Source organism: Vipera berus, assembly GCF_964194415.1.
Source record: "Vipera berus genome assembly, chromosome: 16".
In the NCBI taxonomy this organism is placed as follows: domain Eukaryota; kingdom Metazoa; phylum Chordata; class Lepidosauria; order Squamata; family Viperidae; genus Vipera; species Vipera berus.
In genome coordinates, this window is record NC_138219.1 from 6,486,814 (window position 1) to 6,513,154 (window position 26,341).

Sequence of the window (26,341 nt, forward strand, 5' to 3'; positions counted from 1 at the left end):
AAAACGGTCTTTTTTTCCAGTGCCGTTGTAACGTCGGTCACTAAATGAACTGTGGTAAGTTGAAGACTGCCTGTAGTAATTTCACTATCGAAGGGGAGCGAAGGCACCGTGGGTCCTTGTTACTCAACCGCCTCCTTTGTCCGACCGGGATTTTCACTCTTCGGGTAGTCCTCGACTTTACGACCACAACTGGGATCGGAATCTCCGTTGCTAAAGCAAGGAGGTTGTTAAATGCGCCTGATTTTTACGAGCCTTTTCGCCACGGTTCTTAAGCTAGTCCCCGCGGCTTGTAAGTGAATTGTGCGGTCGTTAAACAAATCCAGGTTCTTCCATTTGACTTGGCTTGCCGGAAACCAGCTGGGAAGGTTGCAAATGGCTGTCAGCTGATGCTGCCACAACCCCAAGTCCGCACCAGTGGATTTTGACCGCTTGGGAAGGGGGTTACCTGCGAGAACTGTTCCTAAGTCCGTTTTTCCAGCGCCCTCGCAACTTCAAACCGTTGCTAAACGGTCGTAAGTCAAGGTATCCCAGAATGAGAAGGGGAGAAGGGGAAGGCGGGAAACACTACATTCAAAAGCAGAATGTCTTTTTCTAATATTGGAATTCAGAGTTTCTTTTTTTAAAAATATATATATATATATTAAAACGCCTTTCTCGGCGACTCCCCAGAAAACAACAAGCGTAAATTCTCTTTCTTGCAGTCGGGGCTGCCTGGAGAGGCGTGTAAACAGCGCTCAGCGGCGGAGGGCTTTGCAAGGGCTTTACTCAAAGCCTCGGGCGCTGCTCTGTGTCACCATCCACGCAGCTGGGAGGAAGTTGCAAGGGGGTGGGGTGCAGAAGACGCCCTGAATTGGGGAAAAAGACCTTCAGAGAGAGAGAGAGAGAGAGAGAAGCGGGTTAGGACCAAAGGCCAGCGGGGGACCTCTGGGGAAGCGTGTTCGAATCCGGCTGGGGGGGTCTGGAAAAAAACAGCTCAGGTGGAGACCGAAGTGGGGCAGGTACGTTCTGCGTTTCCCTTTCCTTTCGAACCTTTGTTTCACTTTTGAAAACAATGCAGGTTCTGCCCCGCCACTCTTTCTAGCCGAGCTTCCTTTGTTGCGCTGCTGGTGATGCTCCTGGCAAACAAAAAAAGGCCGGGGAGGATTTACCACACTACGTTATCGAGATTTTTTTAGCCAGCAAGAGAAGGCTTCCTTGCTGCCTTTGACGCGCCATCCTGAAGGAGGGCGCCAAAGGTGGAGCAGCTGCTTATTTCCAAGCAGCTTATGCCGCTGACTTCTACAGAGCCTCCTCCTCCAGGAGCACGCTACCTCTCCAGATGCCAAATCTTGGGAGGGGAAGGGCTGTTGAGATGGAGAGGAGCTGCTCTCCAAAAAAACTTTAGAAGCTCGGGGAGGTTGCTGAGCGAGGAAGATGCCAAACACGGGGAGGGGAGGGGAGGTGGGGGCAAGACATTTTTAAACCCTTAGCAAATATATTCACCGGGTCAGCCATCTTGCGAGCCAAGTCAACATTTTCTCCCATGCACGGGACCCTGTTTGGTGGGCAATAACCACACTCAGTCCCGGGGAGTAAAAAATCCTTGAAGTGGACGGGGCAGGTATGTAGAAGGTACGTAAAACGAAGCGGGTTTGCATTTTAGTCCGGGCCACGCCTAGGCAACGTCCAAAGTGACTAATGCAAAGTTTATCTTCTTCAAAATTGCTGCAGCCTCGTGAGTCACTTCCCGCAGACGAAAACTCAAGAGGTTTTTCCTGGATTTTAACTCCCTCGTGGGAGAAGCCTGGATCCCTGGGTTGAAACATCCACAGCGGGCTGATTGCCCTTAATCACAGAAGTTCAACCACGGACAGGTCCGGCCGGGACCTGCGGCAAGGAAAAAGCTTCCGCTTGGGGTGGGGGGGATGGCAGGAAGAATTGAGAGAACATTTGGCATTCTTAAGCCCACGGGGAGAATCTCCAGGCGGGCTTGGCAAAGAGGGCTGGCAGCTAGGAGGTGGGGAGGGGCTGGCAGTGTAGCAGTCTGGACGTGCCCACCTGAGACGCTGGCTGGCTTTCGGATGCAACAGGAGGGTTCCTGGGACACCTGAGTGAAGCCCTCACCTGCAGTGGCTGTCTTGTTCTGAGAATCCTGCTGCTTGCTGTCTGTTCACTTGCTTTAATCTGATAAAGGAGACTATTTGTAGCTCGGGGTTGCAACACTGGAGCTTTTTAAGAAGAGATTGGACCACCGTTTGTCTGAAATGGAATAGGGTCTCCTGCCTGAGCAGGGTTGGGCTAGATGACCTCCAAGGTCCCTTCCAACTCTGTTATTCTGCTATCCCTTCCTTCCTTCCTTCCTTCCTTCCTTCCTTCCTTCCTTCCTTCCTTCCTTCCTTCCTTCCTTCCTTCCTTCCTTCCTCCCTCCCTCCCTCCCTCCTTCCCTCCTTCCTTCTTTCCTTCCTGACTCCCTCACTCACTGGGGGGTTTTAAGAAGACATTGGACCACCATTTATCTGAAATGGAATAGGGTCTCCTGCCTGAGCAGGGTTGGACTAGATGACCTCCAAAGGTCCCTTCCAACTCTTTGTTATTCCGTTATTCTGAAATGAGGGGTCCTTGATATTCTTTTGAGTGGTTGTCTTGAAGACATTTCATTACCAAACTAGGCAACACCCCCAGTGCTTGAAGGGGGAGGGGGGGTGTTCACTGATGATGTCACTTAGTTTTAGTTCGTGAAACGTCTGCAGGAAAACCGCCAATCTCAGAGAGCATCAAGGACCCCTCATTTAAGTTGGCCACAGCCCATTCTGACTTGTGCAATGGGGGAATTTCTCTTCCTCCTTTAAGGTGCACGAACCTCAGCTCCCAGAATTCCCCAGCCAGCGGGCTTTAAGGCGCACGAACCTCAGCTCCCAGAATTCCCCAGCCAGCGGGCTTTAAGGCGCACGAACTTCAGCTCCCAGAATTGCCAAGCCAGCATGTTTTAAGAGGGGTGGACTTCAACTCCCAGAATTCTCCAGCCAGCCTTCTGGAATTCTGGGCGTTGAAGTCCACCTCCCTTCAAGTGTCTGAGATTGAGAAAGACTGCTTTTGACTGACACAGCAGAGATTGAATTCTTTTACATCACCTCTTCATCCTTCCTTCTTTTCTCTCCACTAAGGACCACCATGGCTGGCATCAAAACAGCGAGCGGAGAGTATATTGACGATTCCTGGGAACTGAGTGTCTTCGTGGAGGACCTGGGGCCTGAGGCCGAGCCCATCAAACTTCGAGTCACCGGGAACCTGCACATCGGAGGCATCATATTACAGATTGCGGACAAATTGAGTAAGTCCCAACACAGGAGAGTATTTGGAACTGAAATGAGGGGTCCTTGCTGCTCTCTGACCTTGGTGGTTTTTCTTGCAGACATTTCTTGACCCAACTAGGGAACATCATCAGTGCAAGAAAGGTGATTTGCAGCAAAACAAAACACCCCACCTTCTAGCGCTGATGATGTTGCCTAGTTTGGCGATGAAACGTCTGCTAGAAAACAACCCAGCTCAGAGAGCACCAAGGACTCCAGACTCAGTGCACAGATAGTCCTCAGCTTACTTCGACAATTTATTTGATGGCCGTTTGAAGTTACAGTAGCATTAACGTATGACTGCTCCTTGCACTTATAGCAATGGCGGCATCCCCACATTTATGTGAACAAAATTATGCATTTGGCCACTGGATCATAAGTCGTAAGCTGAGGACTGCCTGTATTATATCGTAGGGTTTTTCCATCCACTGAAATCATACCCCGGTTAGAAGCCCCCTCAAATTGGGAGACTTGGGAAATCCTCAAGTTTTCCTCCTATCTAAAACAGCCCCCCAGGAGGAAGGCAAGGAAAATGGCTGGCTGCGGGGCTGCAGAAGGGCTGTGACTCGACTTGAAGATTGTGGTCGTTCTTTTCCTCCTTGAACGACCCCTGCATGATCCAGATAAGCCATGGAAAATATTGTCCTGGAACCACAGGGTTAGATACTATTCGTTTACACCCTGGAAAGTGATAACCAGGCCCGGAAGTAAACGGTTTCCAGCGGTTCCTTCATTTTTTTGAGTTTATTTTAACAGAGTGTTGAGCACCATCCGGAAAGGAGCGGGGGGGGGGGGTGAACCGGACAATTCTTGCAGTTATTTGTTCCTCTCTTGCGAAGAGGGGACAAAAATTATTCTACATCGTCTTCAGCTAATAACTGGGTGAACGGACAACCTTGGGAGTTATAGTTCTCGACCACTGGGAAGGCAGAATAGCTGGGAAAGGTGGTTAGAAATCAGTTTATGTAGATTAGAGAGAGAGAGAGAGAGAGAGAGAGAGAGAGATTGATAGAGATCAGATAGATGAGATAGATAGATGATAGATGATAGATAGATAGATAGATAGATAGATAGATAGATAGATAGATAGATAGATATAGATAGATAGATTAGAGAGAGAGAGAGAGATCGATAGAGATAGATATAAGATAGATATAGATAGATAGATATAGATAGATTAGATATATATAGAGAGAGAGATCGATAGAGATCGATAGAGATCGAGATAGATAGATAGATAGATAGAGATAGAGATAGATTAGATAGAGATAGAGATAGATGATAGATAGATAGATAGATAGATAGATGATAGATAGATAGATAGATAGATAGATAGATAGATAGATAGATAGATAGATGATAGATAGATGTTTTAGAAAAGAAGATAAAAATTAATTGAAAAAATATATACAAATATAAAGCCAGGAAAAGAAATAAAAAGGAATTGGAGAAAGTGCAGGAAAGGAAGAAAAAGTTAAAAAAAGAAGAGAAAAGAAAGCAAGAAAAGTTACAACTAGTAGCTTGTGATCTTCTTTACGGCAGTCATAAGTCCAGTTATAAATTGACCTCTGACTCTATGGCTACAACAAAATCCTCTCCCCAGATCCGTGTATTTTAAGCTGACGATGGCAATTCCTCTCTGCTAATTCTGCTATTAAATTAGACCGCTGATTATCTAAGGCCATTTCTCTTCCTTCCGAGCTCGCCCGTGCCCTGCCGGGGCCGGTCTCTTGGGCCAAAGAGTAGGACCAAAGTCCTTCCTGGACTTGCTCCCCGTTGCTTTTCCAGCCTGAGGCAGTCTCCTTTTCTGTCGCCTTTCTCCAGAACTTCAGAAGGACTGGTCCGATCACGCCTTGTGGTGGGAGCAGAAGAAACTTTGGCTCCTGAAGACCAACTGGAGCCTGGATAAATATGGGATCCTGGCCGATGCCAAACTCCACTTTACACCCCAGCACAAACCGATGCTGCTTTTCTTGCCCAACCGCTGCCGCGTCCGAGTCTGGGCCAACTTCGCCCAGCCTGTTTTCCACACCGTAGGTGATATCTGCAGGCTACTCGGTGAGTAGGGAACGTCGTGCAAAGCTTCGGGCTTCGAGGATGGCAAGGGGTAGAGATGGGAATCAGAGCTGCACTGGGAATCCTCAACCTCTAATCCGGGGGTCTTCAAACTTGGCCCTTTTATGACTTGTGGACTTCAACTCCCAGAATTCCTCAGCCAGAGTGCCTGGCTGAGGAATTCTGGGAGTTGAAGTCCACAAGTCATAAAAGGGCCAAGTTTGAAGACTCCTGCTCTAATCAGTTGCTGAGCTGTTGTTTGAAGCTACGACAGACACCCCAGCCCCACCCCCCAGCCCCAAAAAAGGGACTTTGCTTCTGGTTGAATTAAATAAATACTGGCAGCCCTCGACTTACAGCAGTTCGTTTAGTGGCCGTTCGGAGGTGGTTTTTTTTTAATTCCATTTATATCCCACCCTTCTCCGAAGACTCAGGGCGGCTTACAAGCTTAGCAGTAGCCTTCATTCTATGTATATGCCTGCTTATTAGGGCTTTCACACACACCCCAAGCGGCATTATTACAAAGTCAGCTTAATTGCCCCCAACAATCTGGGTCCTCATTTTACCTACCTGGGAAGGATGGAAGGCTGAGTCAACCTTGAGCCTAGTGGGATGCGAACCTGCACTAATTGCAGGCAGCTGGTGTTACTTAAGGAGGCATTAGCCCACTGCTCCACCAAGGCTACAACAGCACTGGACAAAGCGAGTTATGATCCAGGAGAGAAGCAACCTAGAACTAAGGAGAAATTTCCTGACAATTAGAACAATTAGCCAGTGGAACTCCTTGCCTCCAGAAGCTGTGAATGCTCCAACACTGGAGGTTTTTAAGGGGGTTGGACTAGATGACCTCCAGGGTCCCTCCCATCATCATCATCATCATCATCATCATCATCATCATCATCATCATCATCATTATTATTATTATTATTATTATTATTATTATTATTATTATTATTATTATTATTATTATTATTTACAACACTGGAAGTCTTTAAGAAGAGACTGGACAGCCATTTGTCTGAAATGGTGTAGGGTTTCCTGCCTGAGCAGGGGGTTGGACTAGATGACCTCCAAGGTCCCTTCCAACTTTATTATTATTATTATTATTATTATTATTATTATTATTATTATTATTATTATTATCATCATCATCATCATCATCATCATTATTGTTATTATCATTATTATTATTATTATTATTACCATCATCATCATCATTTTTCACACTTACCACCCTTGCAGCATCCCCAGGGGTGCGTGGTAAAAATCCAGACGCTCGGCAACGGATTCCCATTTACGACCGTTGCGGTCTCCTAGGGGTCACGCGATCCCCTTTGGCGACCTTCCGGCAAGCCAAGTCAATGGGGAAGCTGGGGTTCACTTAATGACCGGGTTCTTAATTTAATCACTGCAGGGATTCACTTAACAACCGTGGCCAGAAAGGTCGTAAAACAGGGCAAAGTTCGCTTAATAAATCTCTCTCTTAGCAGCCAAAACGTTGGCCGTTAAGTGGAGGATAACATGCATGGGGAGGGTGGACTAAGAAATAGACAAGCCAGCATCCCCTTCAGGGTTAGTTTGGGCCTGGGAAGGCACCCGAGTTTTTTTTGGGCGGGGGGGGCTAACTCCTGTCTCGTTGCAGCCATCCGCCACCCGGAAGAGCTGTCGCTGCTGCGGGCGCCGGAAGAGAAGGACAAACGGAAGCAGAAGGAGAAAGAGGAGAGCGCCACTCGGAGCTACGACCTGTCCAGCGTCCGGCTGCCAGCAAGTGAGGGCATCACAGCTTTGTGTGCATACGTATACAGGTAGTCCTCGACTTACGACGGTTCCATTTAGTGACCGAAGGGACGACGGCACCGAAAAATAGGGTGGTAGGTTTTCCATCCTGACGGCCGTGGCCGCATCCCCCTGGCCAAGCCGTCACAATTCAGACGCTGGGCCACTGGCTGGTGTTTAGGATGCCCCGGGGTTGTGCGGGATCCCCTGTGGTGACCTCCCAGCAAGCAGAGTCGGGGGGCGGGGGGCGGGGGGGGGAACCAGCTTCGTTTAACGACTGGGTTACTGACTTAACAACCGCACCACATCTGGAGCATCCAAATGTGGGCGGCGTGAGCGTGAGGATGCTGCGAGGGTCGTTAAGTGTGAAAAACGGTCACACTTTTTTTTCAGTGCCGTTGTAACTTTGAATGGTCACTAAGTGAAATGTTGCAAGTCGAGGACTTCTTGTATTTGCCTAAACTGAGGATTATTCGGGAGCCGGACACTGACCCGTGACACTTTCTCTTTTTCCCTTCCTCCCTCTCGTGTCTCTCCCTCTCTCCCCCTCTCCCTTCCTCCCTCCCTCTCTTTACCTCCCTTCCTCTTCCTCCCTCCCTCCCCCTCCCTCTCCCTTCCTCCCTCTCTCTTCCTCTCTCCCTCTCTCCCTTCCTCCCTCTCTCTCCCTCTCTCCCTTCCTCCCTCCCTCCCCCTCCCTCTCCCTTCTTCTCTCCCCCTCTCTACCTCCCTTCCTCTTCCTCCCTCCGTCTCTCTTCCTCCCTCCCTCCCCCTCCCTCTCCCTTCTTCTCTCCCCCTCTCTACCTCCCTTCCTCTTCCTCCCTCCGTCTCTCTTCCTCCCTCCCTCCCTCTCTTCCTCCCTCCCTCTTCCTCCCTCCCTCCCCCTCCCTCTCCCTTCTTCTCTCCCCCTCTCTACCTCCCTTCCTCTTCCTCCCTCCGTCTCTCTTCCTCCCTCCCTCCCTCTCTTCCTCCCTCCCTCTTCCTCCCTCCCTCCCCCTCCCTCTCCCTTCTTCTCTCCCCCTCTCTACCTCCCTTCCTCTTCCTCCCTCCGTCTCTCTTCCTCCCTCCCTCCCTCCCTCCCTCCCTCTCTTCCCCTTTCCCTTCCTCTTCTTCTCTCCCCCTCTCTACCTCCCTTCCTCTTCCTACCTCCCTCCCTCTCTTCCTCCCTCCCTCTTCCTCCCTCCCTCCCACTCCCTCTCCCTTCTTCTTCTCTCTACCTCTCTTCCTCCCTCCCTCCCTCTTCCCCTCTCCCTTCCTCTTCTTCTCTCCCCCTCTCTACCTCCCTTCCTCTTCCTCCCTCCCTCCGTCTCTCTTCCTCCCTCCCTTCCTCTTCCCCTCTCCCTTCCTCTTCTTCTCTCCCCCTCTCAACCTCCCTTCCTCTTCCTCCCTCCCTCCTTCCCTCTCCCTCTCCCTTCCTCCCTCTCTCTTCCTCCCTCCCTCTCTCCCTCCCTTCCTCCCTTCCCTTCCCTCTCCCTTCCTCCCTCCCCCTCCCTCGTTTCCTCTCCCTCCTTCCTCCTCCTCTCTCTCTCTCCCCTTGCGATCCCAGGCGCAGAGCAACAGCCCTTCCGCGGGATGCCTGCTCACTTTTCAGACAGCGCCGAAACCGAGGCTTGCTATCAGATGCTGTCGGTTAGCCAGACTAGCCTGACTCCCGAGCAGATTGTCCGAATGCACCGGCCGGCATCCCTTGTGGAAAAGACCAAGATCAACAGCCGGTAAGATGAGCCTTTGCGGTGGAGCATCTTGGCGAACGGTCGATGCAAGGTCGATGCAATTTCGGAGAATCTCATTTTGGCTTTCTTGCTAAAGCCCATCCCTTGCTAAATTGCAATTCTCCCGCCCGGCAACTGGAGAAGCGTGAAATTGATTTTGCTCTGTGGTCCATCTCCCAGGCTCCCCCCCCCCCGTTAAACGACGGATGCCATTTGCTCCCCCTTACTGATGGCAATTAAAGCTAGATTGCTCTGAACGTGGAGGCTCTATTTGTTTTAAAAATGTTCCCTTTGATGAACTTAAGGGGTTCTGCTTTAGCCCATGCTGGAATTAAATGAAATCCAAAAGGCTAAATTAAATTAAATCCGAAAGGGTTCGTCTCCAAAGACATCCCAAAGGTAGCCAAACCTCCCCCCATCCTTTTATAATTTTCTAACAATAGTATCTAAGAACCTTTAAATATTGTCCCGGTAGAGAAACTTGAGGAAAAAAAAAATCCGGTAATTATTTCAGCACTGGAAGTGTCCACCAATTTACCCCTAACTATATTTTCATGATTATCTTACACTGTCCTAGATCATGAATGGGGCTAGGTAGAACTTTGTAAATCTAGAAACGGAATAAATAAATACAGATGGATCTTGATTGATTGATTGATTTATTTATTTTATTGAATTTATATACCGCCCTTTCCCGAAGGACTCAGGGCAGTTTACAGGGTACTTAAAACATTGATACAAAAATTAAAAACAATTAAAAAGATTAAATTTAATCCCTAAAAAAAATATAAAAAACCCCAATTACAGCCATTCATTCAGTGACGGTCTGAAGTTACAATGGCGCCGAAAAAAAACTGACTTGCGACCGTTTTTCACACTTGCGACCGTTGTAACATCCCCAGGGTCACTTTATCCAAATCCAGACATTTGGCAACTGACACCCCCCCCTTTTGCGACGTTCTGACAAGCCAAGTCAATGGGGCAGCTGGATTCACTTAACGACGATGTTACTAACTGAACAACTTGCAGGGATCCTGTGCTCCTGTCGGCCAATCCTCATTGCTCCTCCCTTTTTTTAGGTGGCTGGATTCATCCCGCACTTTGCTACAACAGGAGGTAAAAGAAGAGGATTGCTTATGGCTGCGCTTCAAGTATTACAGCTTTTTTGATCTGGAGCCAAAGGTGAACATCTTAAGGCACATAACAAGTATTATTATTATTATTATTATTATTATTATTATTATTATTATTATTATTATTATTATTATTATTATTATTATTATTATTATTATTATTATTATTATTATTATTATTATTATTATATACTTATTTGAGGCTTAGGGAACTTCAGCTACAGTATTTCTCCACTTTCTGCTTTTTTTTAATCGAAGGCAGGGGTGGCCAATTAGGGCTCCTTTACGACCTGTGCACTTCAACTCCCAGAATTCCTGAGCCAGAATTCTGGGAGTTGAAGTCCACAAGTCGTAAAGGGGCCGCCCCGGGTTGCCTACCCCCTGATCTAAGGTATTAATTGTTGCTACAGCAATCCGGGATCAGTCGATTCCCCCATTCGTGTCAAGGATCAGACTAGAACAGGGGTCAGCAACCTGAAACAGTGAAAGAGCCACTCGGAACCGGTTCCCTCACAAAAGGAAAAACTGGGAGCCGCAAAAAAATGTGTGCGCATGCGCGTACATGCACACATGCGCAGAACAGGGTTTGACTGAAGAGTGGAGCCAAGGCAAGATATGCACCTACCCTGCATATTTGAATTGATTGGTTGAACTTTTTTAGTCCCACTTTTTTTTTTTTGGACTACACATAGCAGAGGACTGGGAGCCGCAGGAGACGGCTGAAAGAGCCGCATGCGGCTCCGGAGCCGCGGGTTGCAGACCTGTGGACTAGAACAAGGGGGGCATTTTGCGAGCCAAAGTTTCTAGTCCTCATGACCAGGCAAGAAAGGCTGAACCCATTCCTACGTTTTCTTCTCGAAGCACATCCAATTTGTGGATGTCTGTGTGTGTGTGTGTGGTTTATTTTTAAAACGGGGCTTTCCAAATTTCCTGCCGTTTCTAGATTCTTTCCCCTCGGTTAAATTTAAGATTTGATTCTGCATCTTTTCTCTCTCGGTTGCCAGTGAAGGGCGCGAGGCATGTCCCGAAGAGGGGCGGGGGGGGAAAATAAAAATATCCTCAGCCCAAAGCATCCTTTCGAAAGGGAACAGAAAGCACAAGGGTGTAGAGTAATACAGGAGAACCATCCAGCTGTTTCACAGAACTGCTAAATCTTTATTTCCTGCCCACGTGGCAGGCGTGTTTCCCCTCCGTTTACGTGAGATGTTAATGGGAAAAAAAGGGGGGGGAGAATTTTTCCCCCCTTCACGAGGGAACTCTGTTTGGAAAAGAGGATTTTAATTCTCTTTTAGGTCTTGACTTCATTGTAGTCGTGCTTTAATGCGCGGGGATCCTCGGCGCTCTCTGAGCTGGGTGGTTTCCTTGCAGACGTTTCATGACCCAACTAGGGAACGTCATCAGGACTAGAAGGGAAAGAGGTTTGCAGAGAGGAGGAAGAGGAGGAGGAGGAGGAGAGGGAGGAGGAAGAGGATTGTGGGATCCTTGGCGCTCTCTGAGCTGGGTGGTTTCCTTGCAGACGTTTCGTGACCCAACTAGGGAACGTCATCAGGGCTAGAAAGGGGTGGAGTTTGCTCTCTGTTTTTATACATGTGGCTTTGTCCTCTCCGCGTTTGTGGGAATGGACTTTGTGATCCCTTGATTGGGCTGTTGTTTAGGGTTAGTTTCTTTGTCTGAGTTGGTAGTAGCTTGATTGGAATATTGTTTGCTTCTCGACTCCCTACTAGCACTGACGGTGTTACCTAGTTGGGTCATGAAACGTCTGCAAGGAAACCACCCAGCTCAGAGAGCACCAAGGGATCTTCCTCCCCACCCCACCCCTCCTCTTCCTCCCCCTACCCCAGTCCCTACTAGCACTGAGGATGTTACCTAGTTGGGTCATGAAACGTCTGCAAGAAAACAGCCAAGCTCAGAGAGCAGTAAGGAGCCTTCCTCTTCCTCCTCCTCCTCCTCCTCACAAAACTCCCGCTCCCTTCTAGCACTGATGATGTTACCTAGTCGGGTCACGAAACGTCTAGCAAGAAAACCAGCCAGCTCGGGAGAGCACCAAGGACAGCCCCCCCCTCAGTTCAACTCTGGTATACAAATCCAGCCCCCTCTTCTATCCGTACCATATCTTAACGTGTGCTTAATTCTTGTCCCGAGTTCGGGGTGCGGCCTTGCTCCCTTCGGAGGAGGCCCAGCTTCAGAATCGCTGGCAGCATTTGCGAGAGAGGTGACCCTTAAACCAGATTGCTGATTTGTCTCACCACCCCGCCCCACTGCCCCCCGACTCCCCTTCCTTGCAGTACGACGCTGTCAGGATCAATCAGCTGTACGAACAGGCCCGCTGGTCGGTGCTGCTGGAAGAGACGGATTGCACGGAGGAGGAGATGATCGTCTTCGCTGCCTTACAAGTAATGCTACCCTCCAGACCCCCCACCCCTAAAAATGTGCCCTTTAACAACAATTATCCAGTGCCTTAGGACTGGGAGACACGCAGAGCCAACCTTGCTCATCTGTGCCCTCTTCCAGTACCGCGTCAACCAGCTGTCCTTGAACGCCAGCCCTGTGGAGCAGTCCAGTGAATCCGGCCTTGACGACTTAGACAAAGCCTTAGCTAACTTGGAGACCAAGCTGGAAGGCCCGGCTCCGAGTGTTTTGGTAAGGACCCGGATTTCACAAGAAGTCCTCGGCTTACGGCCACAAGTGGAGCCCAAAAGGTCTGGGGCTAAGTGAGAGATGGTGGTTAAGTGGAGTTTCACCCCCCATTTGATGACCTTTTTGGCTGCAGCCGTTAAGCGACTCACGGCAGTCGTTAAAAGTGCACGTAAATATAAACGTATTAAGATAATGTATATATGAATAACGCATAGGATACGTAAATGCATATAAATATAATATAAATTCTGGGAGTTGAGGTCCCCAGGCGTAAAGGGGCAATAGTTGCCCCTTTCTAATCAAAGGTGTCATTGTTGTTGCAGCAATCCAGGATCAATCAAGTCAAGGATCCTGGCTTGCTGGCTGGGGAATTCTGGGAACTGAAGCCTGTGCATCTTAAAATGACTAAAGGTTGGGGAAACAACCGTTCAAGGTAATTCAGAAATACAATAATCCTTTTCTCTCTCTTTTTTTACCCCCCATCTTTTTCCTTCTGGCCTGCTCTTTAGGACAGTCTCACAGCCATCCCAGAGCTGAGGGATCACCTCCGAATCTTCAGGTTAGTCCTTTTCAACGCACCTGGCGACTAACTTTGTGATGGCAGGATGGTTTTTTGTTTTTTTTTTATGCAGCAGATCTTTAGAACTGAACAAAAGCAGAGGTTTTCCCAAGGTTGTGTCATGGAGAGCTGTTGGATTAACACGCCTGTCGTCCTCGCCCAACGTTAAGGTTGGGGATGCAGAGCCACAGTCTGAACTGTCTGGGGTTGGAGAGAAAACTAGGATAATGAAAGATGAGGCTTTCCCTCCCCCCCTCATTTTCTGGAGATGCTTGCATCAGGAACATGTGTGTGTGTGTGTGTTCAGTTGGGGAGAAAAGATGGCAGGGTGAGTCTTCAACGCTCAAGGAAGACGATGGAGAATTTAATCTGGATTTTACCGGGGCTGCCACGAGGAAGAGCGGGGTCAGCCTAGTCTCCAAAGCGCTCGAAGGCAGGACAAGAAACAATAGATGGAAACTAATCAAGGAGAGAAGCAACCTGGAACTAAGGAGAAACTTCCTGACAGTGAGAACAATTAACCCAGTGGAACGACTTGCCTCCAGAAGTTTTGGCTGCTCCAACACTGGAAGTTTTTAAGAAGAGACTGTCCGAAATGGTACAGGTTTCCTGCCTGGGCAGGGGGTTGGACTAGATGGCCTCCGAGACCCTTTACAGGGGTCAGACTAGAAGGCCTCTGAGATCCCTTCCAGCCCTTTGATTCTATGATTCTATAAACTATATGCCACAGGAACTAGAAGGCAAAATAAATATAAATAAATAAATAGAAGCTATGTAGAACAGTATTTTTCACCCTTGACGACCTTAAGATCCGTGGACTTCAACTCCCAGAATTCCCCAGCTAGCATTGAATTCTGGGAGTTGAAGTCCACATAATCTCAAGAGTCGCCAAGGTTGAGAAACCCTGCGATAGTCATTCTGGAGTCTCCCTTTCCAGAGGTTTTTTTTTTTAACAAAAGTCTGGCTATTCACCACTCGAGGACGGTTTAAGTGGTTTTCCTGCACACTGAGGAGTTGGAGTAGATGACCTCGGAGGTGCCTTCAACTCTTATGGTTCTCTGGCTATTTTGTCCGGCCCTCTTTCTTTCCTCCCAGGCCCCGCAAGCTGACTCTGAAAGGTTATAAGCAGTACTGGGTGATTTTCAAAGAAACGACCATCTCGTATTTCAAGAGCCTGGAAGATGCGTTGGGAGAACCTGTTCAACAGCTCAACCTGAAAGGTGAGTTCGTCGTCATCATATCAAGGGAAAAGATGGCGCAAGCCAATGGCTACTCCACTCCTCAACAGCCTTGGTTGCAACCTCTGAGTTCCTCGGCTGAAAAGATCTGGAGAAGAGCCCGCTGGTCCTCAGCCAGAGCAGACCACGTACGCAAAGTGGACCATTTCTAAATGAAGGTCTCCAGATATGCTTTTCACTTCCCAGCTGGGATGCCAAACATTGCAAACCGCAAAAGATGAGTCCCATTTGGAAGTTTGGGGCTAGCGTTGTGTTCTTATTGGGTTCGAAGTCTTCTTCTCTCTCTCTCTCTCCCTCCCTCTCTCTCCCTCCCTCCCTCTCTCTCTCTCTCCCTCTCTCTCCCTCCCTCTCTCCCTCCCTCTCTCTCTCTCTCCCTCCCTCTCTCTCTCCCTCTCTCTCCCTCCCTCTCTCTCTCCCTCTCTCTCCCTCCCTCCCTCCCTCCCTCTCTCTCTCTCTCTCCCTCTCTCTCCCTCCCTCTCTCTCTCCCTCTCTCCCTCCCTCCCTCTCTCTCCCTCCCTCTCCCTCTCTCTCTCTCTCTCCCTCCCTCTCTCCCTCCCTCTCTCTTTCCCTCCCTCCCTTTCTCTCTCTCCCTCTTTCCCTCCCTCCCTCTCTCTCTCTCTCCTTGTCTCTCCCTCCCTCTCTCTCTCTCTCCCTCCCTCTCTCCCTCCCTCCCTCCTTCTCCCTCCCTCCCTCTCTCTCTTTCTCCCTCTCTCTCCCTCCCTCTCTCTCTCTCTCCCTCCCTCTCTCTCTCCCTCCCTCCCTCTCTCTCCCTCTCCCTCTCTCCCTCCCTCCCTCTCTCTCTTCCCCCAGGCTGTGAAGTGGTGCCGGATGTCAACATCTCTGGCCAGAAATTCTGCATCAAGTTGCTGGTCCCTTCTCCCGATGGGATGAGCGAAATACACCTGAGATGTGCGGACGTAAGTGTTATGAAGACGGGAGAGAAGGAAGCCAAGTTGGGAACGAGAGTTGGGCAGAACTTGCCGGGCCCAACCTTGGTCCCATCTTGGACCTGGAGCACAAGATGGAACTAAAGTATCTCAGAAGTTGGAAGCGTCAGGACTTCCGACGTAGGAAAACCAGCCGTTCTCCTGCTGGAGAGCTTGTCTTACGAAGCTGTAGGAACGGCTGAAGCATCTTCCCTCTCCCGTCTTCTTCACCAGGAGCAGCAATACGCCAGTTGGATGGCCGGCTGCCGTTTGGCAGCCAAGGGGAAGACTATGGCGGACGCCTCCTACCAAGCCGAGAAGGAGAACATTCTCTCCTTCCTGAAGTTGCAGAAGACCAACCCGGAGATGTCCCTGGCTACCGAGACGGAGGGGACCCAGTGGCTGGTGTCTCCTCGCTACCAGAAGAAGTTCAAACCTAAGCAGGTATCGTTCGTCCTCCAGGCGGCCGTTGTAATTTCCCACCAGGCCCTGGATGGAGGTTGCGTTAGGATCATGGGCATTTTTTTGGTGTTGTTTTGGAAACTTCCACAGATGTCCTGAAGGCAGCTAGGACATCCGCTTCCCTCCGATCATTCTTTCTTTGCGAATGTTTGCAGTTGACTCCCCGCATCCTTGAGGCCTACCAGAATGTCTCTCCGCTCTCCCTGGCTGAAGTCAAGATGAAATTCATCCAGGCTTGGCAATCCCTCCCTGATTTTGGCATCTCCTACTTCGTGGTCAGGTAAGAAACGGCCCCGTGTGGCTGCCTTTGGTCCCTGAGAAGGTGGGTGGGCTTCCTGGAGGGGTGTCAAGAGTTTGGGGAAAGGATTGGGGGACAGGCAGCCAGCAGGGGGAAGGGGTGGGTGGGTGTCTGCTGCTACTTCTCTTCGTAGAGGGCAACGAAGGCCGGGTGCTAAAAAACTAGGGAAGGAACCCTTCAAATCAAGGTACTCACTGATAAAAAAAGACGGGAGATTCTTTTTTTCATGGTTTCCAAGATTGATTGATTGATTCTAGGAGTATCATTCAAAGAACTTTCCTGCGATTTATATACTTTTTGGAAAGTCTCCTTCCTTCCCATCCTTGAACCTTCATGCAATTTACATACTTCTTAGAAATTTATTTCCTTCCTTCCTTCCTTCCTTCCTTCCTTCCTTCCTTCCTTCCTTCCTTCCTTCCTTTCCATCCTTGAACCTTCTTGCAATTTACATACTTCTTAGAAATTTATTTCTTTCCTTCCTTCCTTCCTTCCCATCCTTGAACCTTCTTGCAATTTACATACTTCTTAGAAATTTATTTCCTTCCTTCCTTCCTTCCTTCCTTCCTTCCTTCCTTCCTTCCTTCCTTCCTTCCTTCCTTCCTTCCTTCCTTCCTTCCTTCCTTCTCATTCAAGAAACCTTCCTGAAATCTACATGTTTCTTACCTATCTTGGTGAGCTGGGTGGGGACTTGATCAAGAGGAGATCTGAGATGGTTTCCAACTTAAGGAAGGGGAAAAGAGAGCCAGACGTCCCCAAATCCTATCCTAGGCCCAGAGTTGGAATCCAAATTCAAGAATCCCCATGAACATCCAGCCCCATCTTCTCTCGGGCGATGTCCATGCCACTCACAACTCACAACAACAAAGCCTTTCCTAATTTCTCTTTCTGTAACCGAGGATTCTGCTTCCCGGATTCCGAAATTATACAGAATGGTATCATATCCCCTTTCATTACACCCCTTCCCTCTTCTTGGGGTTAGGTAGATCCACTTCCTCCAACAGTGTCTTCTTCTGCTTTGTGTCATTTTTGCAAACTGCTTTGTCATTTCGCCCTTGCCCCCAACAGATAGCATTAGAGAAATCAACATCCTGACGGTAATCTAGATAAATAGCACACCACCCACTTTGGGGCAGCCCTCTTCCTTGGGAAATACGCATCTGGGTCCCATCGGCATGATTGACAGAGGTTCCAAACGGCTTTGTCCAAACACTGATTTTACCCTTAAAGATGACACAGTGCAGGGGTTTGGCACCTTGTAGCTTAAGAATGGCCAGATGTTTGGTGCTTTGGGGGCTTAAGAATGGCCAGATGTTTGGCGCTTTGTGGCTTAAGAATGGCCAGATGTTTGGTGCTTTGGGGGCTTAAGAATGGCCAGAGTTTTGGTGCTTTGGGGCTTAAGAGAAACGAAAATAAAAGCAGAAGCAAGACTAGATTCAGCTTTGGAAACAGGAAGCGTCTCCTGATGGGTTTTCGGGGTTCCGGCCTTTCGTGCGCGCAGGTTCAAAGGCAGCAGGAAAGACGAAATCCTGGGCATCGCCAACAATCGCCTGATCCGGATTGACCTGGCCGTCGGGGACGTGGTCAAGACCTGGCGGTACAGCAACATGCGCCAGTGGAACGTCAACTGGGACATCCGCCAGGTGAGCTGAAGGAGGAGAGGAGCTGAGCTCTTGGGGAAAAAAACGGACTTGACCTCCGTTGGTTCAAGCAAAAGCCATCTTTCTCTGTCGTTTTTCCCCCAGGTGGCCATCGAATTTGACGAGCACATCAACGTGGCGTTCAGCTGTATCTCCGCCGGCTGCAAGACGGTCCACGAATACATCGGGGGTTACATCTTCCTGTCCACCCGGACCGTTGGCCGAAGCCAGACGCTGGACGAAGAGCTCTTCCACAAGTTGACGGGGGGCCACGAAGCCCTCTGAGGTTTCTCCTACCATGGCCTTCCCTCCTCCAAGGAGCAGCTGACCCCCAGAATAGGCTTTTCGACGGGGGGCGGGGCGGCGTTGAAGGCCCTTACTGGAGTCCAGGCATCCGTAAAGACTTGGAGAGCAGTTAGGAAAACGACGGAGCGAGGAGAGAACTTTCCCCCGGATAAGAGAAATGTTCCTCAAAAAGGACTTGAAGGCTATGTTAACTGTGGTTGGTTGGTGGGTTTTGTGTTGTTGTTGTTGTTGTTTTAGTATTGCAAAGCAGGCAATCCGAGAGCTCGCAACCAAGGCTAAACAGCAGAGTTCGAGTATTTTACTCATTCCAAAGATTCAAATAGCTTGCCAAGAAGGACAGTATTTACTCCTTCCTCCTCCTCCTCCGAGTAACTCAGGGATTTTACCCAACGCCAAGCTGGGATTCAGGTACTTTCGTTGTTTTTGTATGGTTTGCGATGGTGGGGGGGGGAGGGAAGGGTTAGGGTTGTGTGGATTGTGTTGAGTGCTTTTGTGTTTCCGTCTTCGAGGGGCTATAAAGAGGATTTTTCATGAAAACGCTTTCTTCCCCAATGCGATTATTCTTTCTCAGAATGGCCCAGATTAGGAGGAGGCTGTTTAATGTCCCCCCCCCCACCAGGCTACAGGGAGTTACGAGCACAATTGGGACCAGAATTTCCATCCTACGTCATTCCAGTCGGAAGTCAAGGCAGACCCAATTTTACAACCACTTTTATGATGGCCGTTAAGTGAACAACACCATCCTACGTACAAACCAATTCTTCCATATTTTCTTTGCTGAAAACTGGCAAAAAAAAAAGTTGCGTAGCGTGATTACGTGTCTGTAGGACACTGCAATCGGTTGCAAATGCAAGCCGGTTGCCAAGTGGCTGAATTGTGATCATGTGACCAGGGCAGTCTTGTGACGGTTATAAATGTGAGAACCAGTCATAAGTAAAGGACTGGGCATTTTATAGCACTGTTGTAACTTTCAGCGGTTGCTAAACAAGTGTCGTAGGTCGAGGACTACCTGTGTTCAGAACATATAGCCCATTTGGCCAAGGGCATGCTGGGAGACATCGGTACAGGTATGCCTTGACTTAACAGCCATTCGCTTAGTGACCATTCAAAGTTACAACGGAACTGACTTATTATTATGAATTTTCCACAGGGAGGCAAAAAAAAGAAAGATTTTAGATAGATTAGATAGACACATAGACAGATAGACACAGATATATGACAGATAGATAGATAGAGATGGATAGATAGATAGACAGACAGACGGACACAGATAGATAGAGATAGATAGATAGAGATAGATAGATAGACAGACAGATAGATAGATGATAGATAGATAGATAGATAGATAGATAGATAGATAGATAGATAGATTGATAGATAGATAACCTTTATTGTCATTTTTTTACTGTGGGCACATTGGCACACATTAAAAATGAAATTCTGTTCCCTGCTCTCAAAAGTTAGATGAGAGGATAGATAGACAGACAGACAGACAGACAGACAGACAGACAGACAGACACAGATAGATGACAGATAGCTAGAGATAGATAGATAGATAGATAGATAGGTAGGTAGGTAGGTAGGTAGGTAGGTAGGTAGGTAGGTAGATAGATAGATAGATAGATAGATAGATAGATAGATAGATAGATAGATAGATAGATGATAGATAGATAGATGATAGATAGATAACCTTTATTGTCATTGTTTTACTGTGGGTACAACGGCACCCATTACAAATGAACTGACCTCTGTTCTAATGGCATGGTGAGGTTTCTCAGCTATGTGTTCAGACCCCCACGTTTTATAAATGGCTGCCTGTCAGAGGACATGAAGGAGAGGGAGAGGTCCGCGGTCACTCAAGAGGCAGGAGGCCACCTGGGAAAGAGAAAAACAGACAGCCCAGATAGGGGTGTTGCTCCCTGCATAAGATAAACCTACCCTGGCTGGCAGGTTTCTGCACACGTGTCTTGGAACGGTTCAGAGCCCAGAACTGGCCCTCAGACCCGGAAGGAGCTTCAGACTTACGCCGAGGATGAAGCTGCACAGCTCTGCAGAAGTAGCGGGGAAGCAGCACCCCGTCTGCGTTGCCCGGGGTCAGGACGACTCCGTTAGCCGAGCGGAAGAAAGCGATTCCATCTGTGGGGCAAAGGAGAAATTCTCCCGAGTCAAAGAACGCGCGTCCTTTTCCTCCCCGGTCGTCTAAAAGGCGGGTAGACAAGTTGAGACTTCTCTCCCAGGATTTCAGACTGGTTTCCACCCATCCTTCAATCCCAGAAGACAGAATCAGAGAGTTGGAAGGGACCTTGGAGGTCTTCTAGTCCAACCGGGAGACCCTATAAGGCCTAGACCATTCCAGACAAATGGTCGTCCAGTGTCTTCTTAAAAGCCTCCTCCAGTGATGGAGCAGCCACAACTTCTGGTGGCAAGCCGTTCCACTGGCTAATTGTTCTCACTGTCGGGAAATTCCCTCTTGGTTCCGGGCTGCTTCTCTCCTTGATTATTTTTTATTTTATTTTATTTTATTATTTTCCATCCTGCCCTCAGGCGCTTTGGAGAATAGGTTGACACACACACACCCTCTTCTTTGTGGCAGCCCCTCAAATATTGAAAGGCGGCTATCACGTCACCCCTGGTCCTTCTTTTCGTTAGACTAGACATACCCACTGCCTGCAACCATTCTGCCCAGAGAAGTAAGCAACGGGAGATGATTGAGAAGACAGAGTAACAGAGCCGAAAGGGACCTTGCGGGGGGGGGGTGGTCTTCTAGTCCCACCCCTTGCTCAAGCAGGAGAGCCTGCGCCATTGCAGACAAAAGGCTGCCCAATCTCTCCTTAAGAGCCTCCAGTGACGGAGCGCCCACTCTAGGCAAACCGCCTCTGTTAAATTTCACCACCCTTCTTCTGCTCTGCAAGGCTGGCCTTCACTCACCTGCCAGCGCCTTGGGAATATCAATGATTATGGCCACTTCAGAGCTGTTTCTCATTCCTGGGAAGAGAAAGAAGAGGCTACAGTGAACGCCGCAAGGCTTCATCCCAAGTTTAGGGCTGTAAATACCAGCTTGGCTGTCCAGCTATTTTGGCGGAGGTTCGCACATCGTGCTGTGCCCTGATTCAGTGTCAGACCGACAAGGCAGACCAGAGCTAGGAAACCAGGAACCCCACAGCCAGATGCCACCGATCAGAAGACCACCTTCCCCCACGCTCCTCCAAATGGAGCACTCACCGCTTAGGACGGCCCCCTCCCCTGGCAATCCGGGAGCTAAATGGATGTGGGCTCTCCCCATCCGGGACAGGCCGTGCTGACGAATGGCTGGCCAGTGGCGCAGAAGTGTGCCGTGAGCTACCGTCTCCGGGAAATCCTGCAAGGTCTGCAGCGGAGTTAGGTCCAGCTCAGGAACCTGGAAGGACACGAATGACCGACAAGGACAGGCTGAGATGGAACCGCTCTCTTTCCCCCCCCCCCCTACGTTTCTTTTGCTTGAAAGGCAGCCTTCAGAACGCAGATCTGAGTAGATCAGCTTTCAAATATTCCAGGCAACCAAGTGTCTGTGTCTATGTGTGTGTGTGTGTGTGTGTGTGTGTGTGAGTGTGTGTGTTAAACCAGATAGGAAGAGAAGACACAGCGAGTGAGCTAGTTCTACTTGTAAAGCTATATTGGCGGAATTTTTGCAAGTCTGAAAAAAAAATAAAGACGGGAGAAATGAAAAGACCCCAGTTTGGTGTGTAGGGAGAAAGATAGGCCTAGAAACCAGGAGATGGTGAGTTCTAGTCCCGGAAACCAACGGAGTGACTTTGGGCCAATCACCAGGAGACGGTGAGTTCTAGTCCCGCCTTAGGTATGAAAGCCAGCTGAGTGACTTTGGGCCAATGACCAGGAGACGGTGAGTTCTAGTCCTGCCTTAGGCCTGAAAGCCCACTGGATGACTTTGGGCCAATTACCAGGAGACGGTGAGTTCTAGTCCTGTATTAGGCAGGAAAGCCAGCTGAGTGACTTTTAGCCAATCACCAGGAGACGATGAGTTTTAGTCCCGCCTTAGACATGAAAGGCAGCTGAGTGACTTTTGGGCCAGTCCCTCTCTCAGCCCAGTCCATCTCACAGGGTCGTCGTTGTGTGTGGGGGGGGAAATAGGAGGAAGGCGTTATTAGGTGTCTTCATGTATATACTACACACACACACACACACACACACCACACACACACAGCATAAATATATAAAAGCAGCGTAAAAATCTAATAAAAAACAATAGCCCTGTTGCAGATGGAAGAATACAAAGCAACAGAAAATACCCATTTGCAGGCAGTTTTGTTCTGGATTTCTGAACGGCTCCAGACCCCATTGTTCCATTTTTTTTCCTGAGGACACGGTTATAGACCTGTCGATATCTATTTCCTGCTCTTAAAATAAAAGCTCTCCACAACGGCCACACTCGAATGATCTCTGAACTGCTTACCTGTAGGGAGTGCCCCTGATTCGCACGGATCTGGAGGTGCCCACTGGACGGATGTCGGCCCAGGGCGAAGCGCTGTTTTTCGTTCGTCTCCACGACACGTTTCACATCCTCCTCCGACCAGGCCTTAAATTGGGGCAAACGAAGAATCTCCACCACGTCGACGAAGCCGTCTAAGATTCAGGAACAAAAGGACAAAAGCTACGTTTAAAGCCTTGGGCTAAGTCACGTCTGGCTTAAGCCGCAATTGGCTGCATTTGCCCGGCACCCTAAGCCAGAATTCTGGGTGTACGAATTACGATGCCTAGATCTGCACACAACACACTGTAACACTGACGATGTTCCCTAGCTGGGTAAGGAAACGTCTGCAAGAAAACAACCGGACTCCGAGAGCACCGAGGGCTCCACACACGACACGCCAAACGAGTCACGTTACAACTCGGCATGAATCCCAAACCAAACTTTTCCTTCTTCCTTGGGAAAAAACCCCCCAGCTAATCCTTGATGTTTCCTGAGCTGGGTGGTTTTCTTGAAGATATTTCATAAGCAAACAAGATAACATCATCGGTGTTAGAAGGGAGTGGGGTTTGTGGAGAGGAGGAGGAGGAGGAGGAGGAGGAGGAGGAGGACTGTAGGGTCCTTGGTGCTCTCTGAGCTTGGTGGTTTTCTTGAAGACATTTCATGACCCAACGAGGTAACATCATCAGTTAGAAGGGATTGGGGTTTACAAGGAGAAGGAGGAGGAGGAGGAGGAGGAGGAGGAAGAAGAGGAGGAGGAGGAGGAGGAAGAAGAAGAGGAGGAGGAGGAGGACGACGACTGTAGGGTCCTTGGCGCTCTCTGAGCTTGGTGGTTTTCTTGAAGACATTTCATGACCCAACGAGGTAACATCATCAGTTAGAAGGGATTGGGGTTTACAAGGAGAAGGAGGAGGAGGAAGAGGAGGAGGAAGAGGAGGAGGACTCCCTTCTTGCATGGATAATATTATCTAGTTGGGTAATGAAACGTCTACAAGAAAAGAACCAAGCTGAGGGACCACCAAAGGGCCCACATATTGAAACAATGGCTTTGGGGTCTTTCAAACATCTTCCTTTCTGCTGAGGAACATTCAGTAGAAAAACTGGGTTTGCCCAGGCCGAGCACGTGGGCACAGGGCCGACCTTTCCTTCAGCCTGATTTTATTTATAACTCTCTGCTTCTTCCAGCCAGGCTAGTTCGCAGTAAAAAATAGCATTGAAGGTTGGATGTTCTGCTAGGCTCCCTTGACTGTCAACATCTGAGGCCACTCAGGCAATATCTTATGTGCCGGGCACTAAGGGAAATTACTTACCAGATGACATGTGGAGGCCCAGCTCGTCTGCCCCGTGGCGCAAAGCATAGGAGAGCGCTTTGGACAGACGAACATCTGGATCCTGGAATGGAAGTTTGGAGAGAAACTCAGAAGGGCGAGAAGGAGCGGAAAATAGTCAAAGATCCTGGAGAATGAGATGGAGGAGGAAGAGGAGGAGGAGGAGGTGGAGGAGGAGGAGGAGGAGGAGGAGGAGGAGGAGGAGGAGGAGAAGAAAGGAAAGGAAGGAAGGAAGGAAGGAAGGAAGGAAGGAGAGAGAGAGAGAGAGAGAGAGAGAGAGAGAGAGAGAAAGAAAGAAAGAAAGAAAGAAAGAAAGAAAGAAAGAAAGAAAGAAAGAAAGAAAGAAAGAAAGAAAGAAAGAAAGAAAGAAAGAAAGAAAGAAAGAGGATGATGACTGTGGGGTCCTTGGTGCTCTCTGAGCTTGGTTGTTTTCTGTCAGACATTTCATGACCCAACTAGGGAACATCATCAGTGCCAGAAGGGAATGGGAATTGTGGAGGAGGAGGAGGACTGAACTGCAACTCGCTTTTTGCAGATAGTCCTTGGATTACAACCACTCCCTTACTGACTACTCAAAATTACAAAGGCCCTGGAAAAAGTGGCTTACGACTGACCCCCATGTTCAGACGATCCAAATACCGGCATGTATTTATGACGGTCGGTTGCAATGTCCCAGGGTTGCATCAGCAAAGTCAGTGGGGCAGGGAGCCAGGTTTGATTATTGACCCTGGGATTCACTTAACGACTGCAGCGATTGGCTTAACCTCCGCAGCAAAAACTCAATTCGCCCTGAGACACGAGACGAGTCCCAGTCCCGGTCCGGTTGCCTCTTCTGGTAGATACAAACTTCTGAGCGGAGCTTTTTTGTGAATTCTTTCGTGGAGATTGTTCCTTACAGGGTCTTCCAACTGGGCCCTTTCATGACTTGTGGGCTTCAACTCCCAGAACCGAAGTCCGCAAGTCATCAAAGGGCCACGTTGGAAGACCCCCGTTATAGGAGGGGGGGGGAGAGGAAACCTGGACGGAGGATCTCTGACCTGATCCCGGGGTCTTCTCCGGCTTTTCTGCTTTCGGTCTCTTTTGGCAGAGCTTGGCCAAGTTCCCTCGCCACGGCTTGATCCCGCTGCGGCCATTGATGACTGCAATAATCCGCCCTGGTAGACACTGCAATTGCTGTGTTTTTTTTTTTCCCCTCCCCGAGGATCAGGGCTTAATTTCTATCTAGACCGTGTAACTGGCGGCTTCATCCTGGTCTCGCCGGCTGGGAGAGGGAAATTGGGGGGAGGGGGCGGGGGGGCTGTCCTCCTTTGGTGCACACAGTCTGAAAAGTCTGGGAAGTGGGAAGAAAGAAAGAAAGAAAGAAAGAAAGAAAGAAAAAAAAGGCTAGCCATTCTTGAAGTCAGCTGACCTGCCAGAGCTGCAAGGGCTTCTGGTAGTTGTAGTTTTATTGTCTCCATCCTAGCCGTTTGCGTTCTTCTTCTTCGTAAACCTGTGGCCAGATGCCTTCCAGCGATGTTGGCTTGCTGAATCTTGTTGATTCCCGGGATGCTTCTGGGGAGGGGCACTCTGATCATTCTGAGTCTTCAGAAACACAGGTAGTCCTCGACCTGCAGCCATTCGTTTAGCGGCCGTTGGAAGTTACAATGGCACTGGAAGAAAGCTGACCCGCAACAGGCGCTCGCGCTTGCGATGGGTGCAGCGGGCTGACGTGATCATGTGACCCAACTCTGGGCTCTTGGCGTACGTAGTGTGACAGGTGGGGCATCCCGGGGTCACGTGACTTCCATCTGTGACCTTCCCGGTTGGCTTCCGTCCAACAAAGTCATGGGGGGGGGGAAAGCTGGATTCGCTTCACCGTCGTGCCATTCACTTAACAACGGCAGTGAAAAAGGACATAAAGCCAGGCACAACTCACTTAACGAGGGTCTTGTGGAAATCCTGGTCCCAATTGTGGTTGTAAGTTGAGGACTGCCTGTAAACCCTGGTGGTTTTTAAGAAGAGACTGGACAGCCATTTGTCTGGAATGGTGGAGGGCCTGCTTGAGCAGGGGGTTGGACTAGATGACCTCCAAGGTCCCTTCCTTCCTTCCTTCCTTCCTTCCTTCCTTCCTTCCTTCCTTCCTTCCTTCCTCCCTCCCTCCCTCCCTCCCTCCCTCCCTCCCTTCCTTCCTTCCTTCCTTCCTTCCTTCCTTCCTTCCTTCTCCATCACTGGAGGCTTTTAAGAAGAGACTGGACAGCCATTTGTCCGAATGGTGGGGGGCCTTTCTGCTTGAGCAGGGGGTTGGACTAGAAGACCTCCAAGGGTCCCTTCCGACCCTGGGGTTCTGTGTTCTAAACTGGCTCTCCAACCAACACAGGTGGTCCTCCACACACGACCACAGCCGAGCCCAAGATTTCGGTTGCTAAGCGAGACCGTTGTTAAGCGCGTTTTGCCCCGTTATACGACCTTTCAGTGAATCCTTGCAGTTAAGTTGTTGTTAAGCG

General features: G+C 49.3%; 2 protein-coding genes across 4 annotated transcripts; one reads left to right on the forward strand and one right to left on the reverse strand.

Moving 5' to 3' along the window:
• The first annotated feature begins 859 nt into the window (after positions 1 to 859).
• Positions 860 to 19,217, forward strand: FERMT3 (FERM domain containing kindlin 3). Of its 2 annotated transcripts, XM_081340833.1 has the most exons (16): positions 1,439 to 1,611; positions 1,711 to 1,853; positions 3,144 to 3,310; positions 5,154 to 5,387; positions 7,027 to 7,152; positions 8,704 to 8,872; positions 9,949 to 10,051; positions 12,288 to 12,395; positions 12,514 to 12,642; positions 13,149 to 13,198; positions 14,294 to 14,418; positions 15,247 to 15,353; positions 15,597 to 15,806; positions 15,980 to 16,104; positions 17,621 to 17,762; positions 17,865 to 19,217. In XM_081340833.1, the coding sequence occupies exons 3-16, from the start codon at positions 3,151 to 3,153 to the stop codon at positions 18,042 to 18,044; spliced, it is 1,968 nt and encodes a 655-aa protein (XP_081196959.1). In that variant the 5' UTR covers positions 1,439 to 1,611; positions 1,711 to 1,853; positions 3,144 to 3,150; the 3' UTR covers positions 18,045 to 19,217. The 2 variants fall into 2 exon arrangements, with proteins under 2 accessions (XP_081196960.1, XP_081196959.1); XM_081340834.1 differs by lacking the exons at positions 1,439 to 1,611; positions 1,711 to 1,853 and adding an exon at positions 860 to 998 and having other exon boundaries at positions 17,865 to 19,216.
• A 595-nt stretch (positions 19,218 to 19,812) lies between these two features.
• Positions 19,813 to 25,151, reverse strand: TRPT1 (tRNA phosphotransferase 1). Of its 2 annotated transcripts, XM_081340835.1 has the most exons (7): positions 24,896 to 25,151; positions 23,841 to 23,922; positions 22,516 to 22,685; positions 21,288 to 21,462; positions 20,994 to 21,050; positions 20,091 to 20,201; positions 19,813 to 19,940 (listed from the first exon to the last, which is right to left on the reverse strand). In XM_081340835.1, the coding sequence occupies exons 1-7, from the start codon at positions 24,989 to 24,991 to the stop codon at positions 19,918 to 19,920; spliced, it is 714 nt and encodes a 237-aa protein (XP_081196961.1). In that variant the 5' UTR covers positions 24,992 to 25,151; the 3' UTR covers positions 19,813 to 19,917. The 2 variants fall into 2 exon arrangements, with proteins under 2 accessions (XP_081196961.1, XP_081196962.1); XM_081340836.1 differs by lacking the exon at positions 20,994 to 21,050.
• Between the last annotated feature and the right edge of the window lie 1,190 nt (positions 25,152 to 26,341).